The 12,613-nt window shown below is 46.0% G+C and overlaps 1 protein-coding gene across 10 annotated transcripts in view; it reads right to left on the bottom strand.

Moving 5' to 3' along the window:
* The window catches only part of BCAS4 (breast carcinoma amplified sequence 4), a 51,408-nt gene extending 40,532 nt beyond the window's left edge, over window positions 1-10,876 (bottom strand). For 2 of the 10 annotated variants that reach the window (XR_012321995.1, XM_073682717.1), the window contains exons 1-4: window positions 9,045-9,394; window positions 6,285-6,356; window positions 4,474-4,575; window positions 3,432-3,566 (exon numbers count right to left, since the gene is read on the bottom strand). Coding sequence is in view for 9 of the 10 variants with exons in the window: in XM_073682717.1 (XP_073538818.1) it covers window positions 3,432-3,566; window positions 4,474-4,575; window positions 6,285-6,356; window positions 9,045-9,296 (561 nt within the window). In the remaining variant the exon portion in view is untranslated. Of the gene's footprint in view, window positions 1-459; window positions 613-3,431; window positions 3,567-4,473; window positions 4,576-6,284; window positions 6,357-9,044; window positions 9,403-10,721 lie in introns of those variants that run through there. The other 8 variants (XM_073682719.1, XM_073682720.1, XM_073682712.1 and 5 more) reach the window with 8 other exon arrangements.
* Window positions 10,877-12,613: the final 1,737 nt, after the last annotated feature.

Genomic DNA, 12,613 nt, shown 5'->3' with positions numbered 1-12,613 from the left:
GACACCATGTGAGGCGTCACCGGCATGCACGCCCGCTCTATTGTCTGCTGGTTACATCACCAACAAAGGCAACAATGTACCATATGCCTTATAGGGCCACCATAAGGAGGAAGCCAATGGCCATATTAGTGTCGGTGAACCTTTTGCACTGCCCGTTACCATTAGGGCTGCACTAGGACTGAGGTTACCCTATTCCTCAGGTAGACCCCACGTTATCTGCCCCAGGTGAGAGCAGACCCTGGAATAAGCAAGCCAGGGCGATGCCACTGTCTTACAGAGACCTCTTGGCTACGGGCCAAGCAGTGGGTCAGCCTGTATTCTACCACCAAGGCTATGGGGTCCTGCTCCTGCACTAGATGGACTTGTGTCTTGCATATCCCAGAGAAGGTGCACGCTCTCCGCTGTCATATACAAGTGGTGGAACATTTTGCACAAAAAAAAAGTTACATCTAAAAAAAAATTCACATAAAAATCCTACAGAATAATAAAAAAAAAAATCCCCAAATCACATAAACGTGCCTCAGGGAAACAACAGGCCCTACAGGAGGGTACAGATGGCACTGAAGACACAACACTGGAGGCGTCACGTGTCGTCTGTGTGCGGTTACAGATCTGAAATGGCAAAATACCAAATGAGATTAAATACAAATACAGAATCCTAATTTTAGGTAAACTGAGAATCGGCGCAGGCGGTGGTGTGATACCCTACATCATGCCATCGTTACTGCAGCATCATGATGGGTGATTTGTGTCTTTAGTAGGTTTAGGAGACTGAGTTGACAACAACCCTGGATCTCCACAGGGTGGAGTTAGCAGAGAAGGGAATATGGCAGCAAGAATAGTATATTTTAGAGGTGGTTGGGGAGGGGAAACCAATAGACTTTTGTCTCTTTGCCAGGATCTGGTCAAATGCTCCAGGCTCTGTATGGGGGAAGGGAGCTGTCAATCAAAGTGCATATCAGTATAATGTAATGGTGAACCTTTTCCTGCAGTGGTCAAGAGGCCGCCATGTGGTTCTAATCACATAGTAACAGGGCAAAAGGCCCACAGACAAGGAGTATTTTTATTCCTATTCTTCATTATTTTTATCTGACACAAGAGTGTAAAAAAATAATAATGATGATGGGTTTTATTACAGGAGCAGTGTCGCACCTTTTATACTCGGTGGCATGTTTTAGGCCCCTGGGAGTGTCTGGGACTAATCTCAAGACATTGAAAGCTTAGTACATGGCCAAAAATATCCAGATTCTTGTTAACCAGTTATTTCCCAGACAAAGGTCATTATACTGCATATGCCAGAAAGGTTGACAATGTTCTGCCAGTCCTTTGTAAATCCTATGTTCAGTCACTGTATTCTGAGAAGTTCTGCAGCGTTACAGACTGCGCACTGGTGTTTTGCACGCCAGTCTTAATGAAAAGAGCACTGGAGTAAGATGCGCCAATTTCATTAATAGGTGTGCTCATCTTTCAGCTGCCAGAAATGTATGGGCTGGTGTACATATCTACTTTCTAATTTACGTCACATTTGAGGCATAAATCATGATGAATTTGGTGCGAGCGCTTTTTCATGCCAAAGCGCCGACCACTTTTCAAAAAGTTGCCGAAGCTGCCAGCACTGGCATAAAATGGCAAAAGTTGCAAAACTTTGCGACATTTCAATTGGTTTTCAATTGGTTTTACAGCAAAATTCTGTCGACAACTGCTTGATGGATCTGTTCTTTATTGTATGATTTTCTTCCCATTTTTAAGATCTTTGCTTGCTGTCATTAAAGGGGTTGTTTACTACTTTGACAATGATGCCCTATCCTAAGGATAGATAGGGCATCAATGTATGATCGGACGGGTCCCGCAACTTCTTTAAATAGTGCATTATTTATATTTAGAAAATCTGTGCCACTCTAATACTTTTCACAGCTGTGTGTTTGTTAAATTGTTTCCAGCCTAGACTCTACAATGATACAATGTATCAGTGCAGGAAAATTGTAACACCACCAATCTATCTGCATTTCTAGAGCGCACTAAGTCTTGACATCCTGAGATATTGCAGATGCAGATTGTATAATGCATTTTGATTCATCCACCTCACTGACGCCATGAATCTAAGGGACATGTATATATATTCCCTGCGGTCTAGAGAAGCTGCTAATGCTGGGTGTTGTTATCCATTTATTGGACTGTACCACTGTGCATCTACAACAGAAGAACTGTGCTTGTACATTGGGAAATACAGCACTTGAAACATTTGTCCCTCTCTATACTATTTACCCAAGGTCTCACTTCTCTGCTTCTGCATTTATGTCCCACGCTACCCCAATATTCACTGCTATTAAGACCCAAGAAGAAGGAGAAGTTAGCTACTTCCTGTCCGATTGATGTCACAGTTCTGCTCCACTTGATTCCTTGTCACCTTTTAATTTCGTAATCTTATAAATTGAGCTAAGGATCTCTCAGTGTTATTGTGCATTTACACCAGTAGATTATCTGCAAATGTGCATTCTTTTTTAACGATTGTATCCTCCGGTTTAAACATGTCAAAAATGACCTGACAAGCGATCGTATTGTTTATGCCAACATAAAAAGCATTATTATTGGCAGCCCCATATAGTCAACAGATGTTCGGCCGATAAATTGATACTGTATGAGGACAGGACAATCATATAGATGATCGTTCTGTCCCCATCACTGGTTGTCGGCCATTATAAACTAGCAAACAAATGGGCGCTGAAGGACTTGAGTATAGTCCATCAGTCCTTGTTAATGGAACAGGTATAATAAACAAAGAAAAGTATATCCAGCTTCATAAAAGTTTCAAATTTTATTAGAAAAAAATGACATACAAATTCCATGTTGTGGTATAGAGAGCAACGCGTTTTGAACGCTAGCTGCGTTCTCTCAGAGCTGGATATACTTTTCTTTGTTTATCTCTACATTTGGTCCTATGAATCCGAGCTTCAACACGCCTAGAGCCTTGGTGAGCTGTTTTTTTACTTATATAGGTATAATAAAATCTTATTTACATGGACAGCACTAAATGACCTCCGATCCGTAAATTTATACAGATTGATGGGCGTTTACTATCCTCCTTACACAGGCAGACCCTCTGCAATAGATCACTCAGTGCGCAAAAGCTTCCATTGTTCTCGGCAGCGCGAGTCCTGTTTACACAAGACAATGTGCTGCTGAGAACGATGATCTGTTATGCTGCACAAAAGATCATTTCACCTGATGAATGAACGCATTCTGTTTATAGGGTGATCGTCAGCCTGTTTACACTGAAAGATTATAGAGAAACAAGCATTATTAAGAACACTCGGTCATAATAATTTATCATTGTAAATGCACCGTGACTATCCATAACCATTCTGTAAAGTCATAGCGCACATGCACTTATTTAGAAAGACCCCTCTAAAATATCTATGAGGGAAACTTACCTGCAAGAAAGTTGGTAGATAATCTCCCGCCAGCATCTTCTTTACAGTGTGAGGAAAGGATAAGTGATCCCTCTCCGCACGGATCAGCTCCTCCTCCAGGTAAGATACGTGATGTCCGACCATCTTCACAAATGCCTAAAAAGGGGTCAGTTACAATCATGGTCATAAGTAGGGCTTCCCACAGCCCTCACACGCTACTATTGCCATCACTGGTATAATATAATAGTGATATAATTCCACGGTGATCAGACATGAATCTACACACCTTATACTAAAGGAACAGCTAATCATTAGTGATGAGCGCAAGTGCTCGTTACTCGAGTTAGCCGAGGGTGCTCGGGTATGTACAGAGTATTGTGGGTGCTCGGGTGACATGTTCGCTTCCCCATGTTTTGAGGCTGCTAGACACTCACAAAACATGTGGGGGTTGTCCGTGTTTGTCAGGCAATCCCCGCATGTTTTGTGACTGTCTAACAGCCGTGAAACATGCGGGTGCGGGGACTCGAACATGTCACCCGTGTTAGTCGGTGAATACCCGAGCACCCTAAGGACACTCGAGTAGCAAGCACTTGCGCTCATCACTACTATTCATCTAATACTGCTGACAACCAGACTCTATATCATGTCTGACAGGTTGTCACAGCTCTCGTCCCACCATTACTTAATATAAATGCAATCAGACACAAGATCCACAGACCCTAGATGGGCTACATACGTCAATTTCCATGGTCCATGTATGGACCACGATTTCCGGACCGGCCGTGGGTCTCCTGACCTGAAGTCTCACATATGCCTATAAGGCTGTGTCGTCTGGGTCAGGAGATCCATGCGCGGCTGGTCCGAATATCGCAATCCATGTAGAGCAAGAGCTACGCCATCTATTATTGCTGACCACCTGTCTCTACATCATATCTGGAAGGTTGTTAGAGCCCTGATCCTCCCATCACCGACTATAAAAATGTCGTTTAGGCAAAAACACATGCGATATAATCATTAATGGCTCATTAATTAGAAAAGACCCTGAGAATAAGATGCTCCACACCTCCAGCTTCTCCACCTGACAGTAGATCTTGCTCATTTCCTCCACACGGCATTCAATCGCTGGAATCCGGTCGTCTATGATGAGGGACGTTTCACTTCTTATCTATCAGGAGAAAATAAAAACACCATGACGACTTTAAGGGGAACTCCACAGCTTCCTCAATATTAAATATCAAGTACACCCCCTCCCATCCGTGCCTCTAAGGTGACACGACTCGTATGAGAACGCCTGCCACTCCCCACCATTACATGGAGACGTCTGCAAATTTGTACAAAAAAAAAAAAGGAAAATATCAACATGTTCTAACAAGTCATGCTGTGACTTGTAGTGCCTGATCAAACTGCGCTCTGATTTATTGCACTTGGTCGCAGGGACAAGCGATTTCTCTGCATCGGATCGCACAGGCCTTGCATGCTGCTCTCAAAGTAATGCGAATGGCTGCAAGGACAAGATGGAAGCGAGCGGTCGCCATGGAGACGGATCTATAGCAAAAAGAGGACCTGTATGTTTTATTTTACAAGCAGAAACCTCAAATCAGGTCAGAAGCCACTTATCCCTGCGAGCGGTGTGGTCACCGGCACTAGTGGAGGAAGAGCTCCCCTTGTGGCCACTCAAGAAATTACACCCAGTAGAGCGTCCTCCATTTCCTGAGTGAGTGAACACTGGAGAGAGGCTCTACAAAATGGCAGCTACTCTGAACTGATGTCTCACATTCCTGTCTCCCGAAGCCGCCATTTCCATCATGAAGGACGCCGCTGCGAACGTGTGCATCCCCAAGAACCTCATTCATCGCTTAAAGGGGAAGAAGAGAATTGGGGTCTAGGGATCGTGCAGTTTGTGGGGGAAATGTGATAGTCAATGGACATCCGTTCATAATTACATTTACTTTTTATGGTCCCACGAATCCAATTTGTGGTTTATCTAATTTAAAAAAATAATGGCTCTGTCTTTTAACGTGTCAGGGGGAAAAATGTGACCTCGTTGCCATAGCAACTAATCAGAATCCAGATTTCATTTCTCCATGTAAGTTTATAGAATTAAGGCCGATCTCTGATCAGTTGCTACGGGCAACAGGCTCCACGGTGTCTTCTTTCATTTCCTGCGCCTCCATGTTGACGGTTTCACACAACTGGGTGATCAATGGTCCGATTTTGCTTTTTTTTTTTTTCTAAAGTATAATTGAATATTCAGAATAGAGGGACAAAGATTGTAGATGGAGCAGAGCAAGTCAGGCTGGGATGTGCTCTCATCAGGACATGTTATTAGAGTCTAATGGATGGCGTCCATGCCACCAACTACCATTTAATAAGGTAAAAAGATGCAACACGTGAACCAAGACTAAAAGTCACAACATGTAATAACTACCTTACCATATAGCAAATATAAATGAAAGAATAAATGATGTCTGCAGAACAGACAAATAAATACAATACATATATATATATATATATATATATATATATATATATATAAACATGTAAACCTTACATGACATTCAGTGCTGCACGTGAATGGGTTAAGTATCTGCACTGCACCTCCAGCCATGAACAGGTTAAGTGGAGCGCAATGAGAAATGCTCTGCATTAATCCAGTCCTGCTCACTTCTGCCACCTAGTGGTGCAGCTGAGCCAAGTCAGAGAGAGAGAGAACAGCTTTAAGATGGCCGCTTGGTCCGTGTGTATGTGTGTGTGCAGAGCACCTACTGGTCGGGGAGTGTATGACACGAGACGCTAAGCCTTCTCCATGGGGCCAGCCTCAAGGTGGGTCTCCATGACTGATGAACAGGAAAAAACAAGAATCTTCTCGCTTACCATGTCCATCATGGCGCAAAACTCGTCCAGTCGAATCAGCATCTCTTCTATGGAAAGTTCCAAATCCTGGGCCTGAAACCATTGAAAGGAAATCAAACAATCACACAAAATATTAGGGGTGTTATATTACTTTGGGGTTAAAATTAAAATTTAAACCATGAGGTATGTGGTGCCTCATAGTTGTGACTGTACTTGACTTTATCCACCGGTCTTATAGATGTGGAGAAAAGGTGGAGCGAAGGTGATGGGGAAGTGCAGATCCTGGTTCCCGGGGTTCCAAGGCCCCAATCTTGGGCTTGTAGGAGGTCCTAGCAACCAGACCCCTAACAATCAGTAAGTAATCCCCTATCAATAAACCATGAGGTACCATGCTTGACTTTCTCCATCAGTGTTATAGACAATGACTGGAGTGAAGGTGATGGGGGAAGTGCAGATCCTGGTTCCCGGTGTTCCAAAGCCCCAATCTTGGGATTGTAGGAGGTCCTAGCGATTGGAGCCCTAATGATCAGTAACTAATCCCCTATCCATAATCCTATCCAACTATTTGGGGAATAACCATTTAAAGCAAAACTCTTCTTAAAACCTACAGGTTTGTGCACACAACTTTTTCAGGTGTATTTCACTACAAAAAACACCTGAAAAAGCGTTAACTAAAGCACTGAACATAAGCATTGCAATGTAAAAACGATTTGCTTTGTCATATGTCCAGTCTTCTGAGCGTACTTTAACCACTTCAAGTCTCCAAAGATGCCAAGTGGTTAAAAGACGTGACCTAACCGTTCTTCAGGCGTTATCTGCTCTGACGATGCTCCATAATTTACAACATAAGTCAATAGAAAGGCTTGAAAGACATTTCGAAGACGGCCCTGATGTCTTTTTGAGCGTTTTCTAGAGTTTTTGCTTGAAAAATGCTAGCGATGTTTTTATTTTTAAATGTAGTTTAAAAAAAAAAGGACTGGAAAAAGGGTAATAAAAAACGAGACGCCAAAAAAACTAAAGAGAAAAGCGCTTAGGAAATGACCAAAACACGGCTTCAGGGAAAAAAAACACCGAAGATGTTAGCAGGGTTGTGCAGTCGGTAAGCCAAACCTTCGACTCCGACTCCTCAATTTCCATGACACCAACTCCACGACTCCAACTCCGTCATACATGGCTCATGTTTAAGTGATAAATTTACTGTAGCACAGATTCATCTCAGCTAAAAGTCTAGACCCTTAGATCAGAATAAGACAGACATTTATAGGACATTTCATAACTTTCCCAAATTCTTATGAAAAAATATTCCTCACAAACTGCATTGAACTACTGTGCCCAATTTATTATATATTTTAGGAGACGGTCCATTTTATACCGACTCCAACTCCGACACCACAGCCCTGGATGTTAGATATCATTCCAGTTAAAGGAGTCCTCTGGTGAAAACAAGTTATCAACTATTCACAGGATAAGTGATAACATATTGATCGGTGGGGGTCCGACTGCTGGGACCCGCACCGATCATGAGACCAGGGAACTTTTATCGCCATAAGGCCATGTTCACACGTTCAGTATTTGGTCAGTATTTCACATTAGTATTTATAAGCCAAAACCAGGAGTGGAACAATCAGAGGAAAAGTATAATAGAAACACGTCACCACTTCTGTATTTATCACCTACTCCTGGTTCTGGCTTACAAATACTGATGTAAAATACTGACGAAATATTGAACGTGTGAACATGGCCTTAGAATAGAGCGGCAGTGTACATGTTCGACCACGGCTCCATCCTATCCCGATGGGGCTGCAGAGTGTTGCCCTCGGGTTTTTCGGCAGTGCCCGTACATAAGGAACGGTCGGACGTCCAACCTGCTGCACCACTTTGTTACAGGGATAAATGTTCCCCAATCTACAGATTGGTGCGGGTCCCAGCGGATAGGTGCTAACTCGTTTTCACTGGACAACCCCTTTAACATCCTCCATGTCATACTCTCAGTGGGGCAGGAAGCTGAGATTTGAGGAGGTGTTTGCATATCTTTCACTATGTAGAGCTGATCTTTCTCGGCTTGAGGTTATCAAGGATTTTTTTTTTTATCCGTGACATAATAGCGGCTCCACAAGGTTCAGGACTCCAGATTATTAGACCCGAGAAAGTTAATGTTTTATTAGAGGGAAAATCCCAAATTCCCACCAGCACAACTCTCTCTCCTGTCCTGATAGTTTGTTACAATGTATCAGTGCAGGTAACATGTACCAGCCTGGAGTCCAGGATTGTCTACACTGGATACAACGGTGAAAAAAACAGGTTTTCAGCCTAGTGTAGAAAGGTTGTACATAAGAGTGCGTCCATTCACTTAGAGCAAGCACAGGTTGTGAAAATGGTGAGGAATTAAAACAAGTAATGAACACGTCCGAGCTCTGGATTTATAGAAGATTACAGGCCGCAAATCCAGCAACACAGCGGTATTAGTCGGATGACTCCACCGTGTGTGCAGCTATGAATATTCATGAGCCACCATGGGAGTGAGTAGCCACATTATGGTCACATGGTCAACAGTCCATATGGAAGCCCACGTATACCGACCGTAGATGCACGGTGGCATAGTAATGTGCAAAGACAGAACTGGATGAGGATTAGGACAGTATAACTATAATTCCCATATTTAACTGCTAATTTTTATGTCAAGAGAGAAGGACCCAACCCTCAGTGCTGCCGAGAAGCGATTACAAGAATGTCTGCAGCAGCAGCAAGTGGGGACCCTACTATTAGTACAGAGATACAAACCTCTGCACTGGTGTCAGCATTGACCAGGAAGGCATACTGGTGGCTGTCAGTCACAGGTCTGCTGTCTGGACAGAGGGGTGCTCCCAGCAGCTCAGGTGCCAATTCTACCACATTCTGTGGGTTCAGGACCCTCATCACAGAAGGTTCTTCTTGCTGCTCTAATCCCCCCACATCCTGCCCTGCTGACTGCAGCTCTAATACCCCCACATCCTGCACCTCTAATACCCCCACAACCTGCACCCCTGACTGCATCTCAAATCCCCCCACATTCTGCACCCCTGACTGCAGCTTCAATACCCCCACATTCTGTACCCCTAACTGCAGCTCTAATCCCCCCACATCCTGCACCCCTGAGTGCTGCACTAATCCCCCCACATCCTGCACCCCTGAGTACTGCACTAATCCCCCCACATCCTGCAACCCTGACTGCTGCACTAATCCCCCCACATCCTGCCCCCCTGACTGCTGCACTAATACCCCCACATCCTGCACCACTGACTGCAGCTCCAATACCCCCACATCCTGCACCCATGACTGCAGCTCCAATACCCCCACATTCTGCACCCCTAATCCCCCCATATCCTGCACCCCTGAGTGCTGCACTAATCCCCCCACATCCTGCACCCCCAAGTGCTGCACTAATCCCCCCACATCCTGCACCCCTGAGTGCTGCACTAATCCCCCCACATCCTGCACCCCTAACTGCAGCAGTAATCCCCCCACATCCTGCCCCCCTGACTGCTGCACTAATCCCCCCACATCCTGCACCTCTGAGTGCTGCACTAATCCCCCCACATCCTGCACCCCTAACTGCAGCTCTAATCCCCCCACATCCTGCCCCCCTGACTGCAGCACTAATCCCCCCACATCCTGCCCCCCTGAGTGCTGCACTAATCCCCCCACATCCTGCCCCCCTGAGTGCTGCACTAATCCCCTCACATCCTGCCCCCCTGAGTGCTGCACTAATCCCCCCACATTCTGCCCCCCTGAGTGCTGCACTAATCCCCCCACATTCTGCCCCCCTGAGTGCTGCACTAATCCCCTCACATCCTGCCCCCCTGAGTGCTGCACTAATCCCCTCACATCCTGCCCCCCTGAGTGCTGCACTAATCCCCCCACATCCTGCCCCCCTGAGTGCTGCACTAATCCCCTCACATTCTGCCCCCCTGAGTGCTGCACTAATCCCCTCACATCCTGCCCCCCTGAGTGCTGCACTAATCCCCCCACATCCTGCACCACTGGCTGCAGCTCCAATACCCCCACATCCTGCACCCCTGAGTGCTGCATTAATCCCCCCACATCCTGCACCCCTGAGTGCTGCATTAATCCCCCCACATCCTGCCCCCCTGAGTGCTGCACTAATCCCCTCACATCCTGCCTCCCTGGTAGTTGCCCCAATACCCTCACATGGTGCTGCCCTTGCATCCCTGATAGTTGCCTCAGTACCCCCATATTTTGATGACCCTGCCTTAAAGGCCTCACATCAAGCTGCATTTGCAACCCTGCCAGCTGGGTTATTACCCCCAAATCCTGCCGCCCATTCACCCCTGCCTGCTGCTCCCCTGACAGCTGCACCAATGCCCCCGCCGGCTGCTTCTGACGTGCGCCCCCCTGCACCGTGCCGCCTATGTGCAGTCCCTCTTGTTCCAGTTCAGGGCTCCTCTCCTGCTCCCTCACCCCCAGCTCTCCGGCTCTCTCGCTGGCCTCCATGCTGCTCCCCGCGGCGTCCGGCTCCCGCACACCGACTCTGGTCGGTCATTCCCGGCTGCTCATCCAGCGCTTCCTCCCATCACATCCTGCACTCAGCCGAGCGCTGCCGCCACCTTGTGGTCATACCCAGGAACTGCAGTGCCCATGATGAGGTTGTGTCGGGTTCAGGGTCTCTCAGGGTCACTTGACCTAATTTTCCCATCAATAATATCTATCTAGCATACATCACATGCTGATATCATCTGGGTAGAATACTACCCTGTAATATTATACAGAATGCAAAAATATCCGCCATAGGTCTGGGGCTATGACAACACTGCCCTAATAATGCCTTTATATCAGTGCCCCATAATAGCAGTGCCATACTTTTCCCAAAATCAGCAGCCACGCCTGTGGGATCCTCATGGTTGGCACCGCCATGTGTACTACATGCCCTTGATACATGGTAAGTATCCTGTGGGCTGTGAGGATGCCCGGGTCTCATGAATTTCAGACCCTCAGTCTCTTATGGCAGAGCCGGTCTGTCCGCACTACTGATAAATCATCATAACATAAGATCTCATCTGTCCACATGTCAGCCCACAAAATATACCTGACACCCAAAACGGATAAGTAATACAAAAAAGCTACCTGTCCATATACCATGAAGGGATCGTTCAGACGAGCGTATAATTGAGTGCCGGTGTATGTCACCTATGGACAACACGAGGACCAATGCAAGTCAATGTGCTGGTTCACAGGAAGGTTTTACCATTGGTCCGTGTGTAATAAATTGCAGCATGCACTACTTTAATCAGTATTTCCGATCAGACTCGTCCATTATAAGTCAATGGGAGCGCGAAATCCAGCTCACATCCTTTTGTCACGCGCTTATCATGGATCCATTACAATTATTCAGATGAGAAACTGTACTTGTCCTTTATTATTTATTAAATTGTTCAAAAATAAATGGAGGCTACATGGATGAAAAACGGACGATTTTGCATATGCTCGTCTGAACGTGGCCTGAGGTCTCGATCAGATAAGCGTATAATCGGTCCATGTGCGCCACGGAGAACACACAGCACACGCATCTATTATAGTCAGTGCACATGGCCGGTCTTCCACACGGACCGATGATCTACGACATGGAAAAACTTGAAGCAGGCACAGCTTTGGTCCGTATTATGGACCGGAATAATGCGTGCAATGAAGGGCAGCTCCGGAAGATGGAGCTCTACTTAGAGCCAGTCACCTCTGCAATTTGTGGTTGTGATGGGCCCAATTTTCAATATGGCCATCTGAATCCTGACCTAAAGCTGTATAAATAGACTGCCCAATCACAGCCATTAAACCATCACCAATCAACCAATCAATGGCCGTTTGATAGTCTGTATAGACAGGCAGTCCGCGCCTGCGTGAGTACGTTTGTTTCTCTGCACATAGAATATGATTGTTTTCAGCAAAACCTGTTCTCTTCGCAAAGGACGATGCGCTGCTGATGTTTAGAAAGCTTCAAAATCATTTCACCCGAGTCCTGATGAACGAACATTTTGCTCATTCGACAGGTGATTGGCAGATTGTTCAGACTGGGTGACAATCGAGAAATGAGTGTTCCTAGGAATGCTCGTTGCCGATTATAATTGGGCCCAAGCAGGAGCGGCCATATCATTGGTGCAACCTGTGTGGTCACACAGGGGCCCAAGAGGTAAGGGGGCCACATCCAGCACCATAGCAGGTGGAATTGTGCATTATGATGGGCCCTTGGACTGCAAAGGGCCAATATACTGTTCCTGCACAGGGGCCCTCTACTGTCTGTGTCCGGCAGTGGGCCCAAGGCTATGACTGGTACAGTGTAGACTACAGAGGAAACTATATAG

Source organism: Phyllobates terribilis, unplaced genomic scaffold (assembly GCF_046119375.1).
Source record: "Phyllobates terribilis strain yellow unplaced genomic scaffold, ASM4611937v1 Scaffold_5__5_contigs__length_657084704, whole genome shotgun sequence".
Lineage (NCBI taxonomy): Eukaryota > Metazoa > Chordata > Amphibia > Anura > Dendrobatidae > Phyllobates > Phyllobates terribilis.
This window is presented reverse-complemented; position numbering and strand designations above follow the sequence as displayed.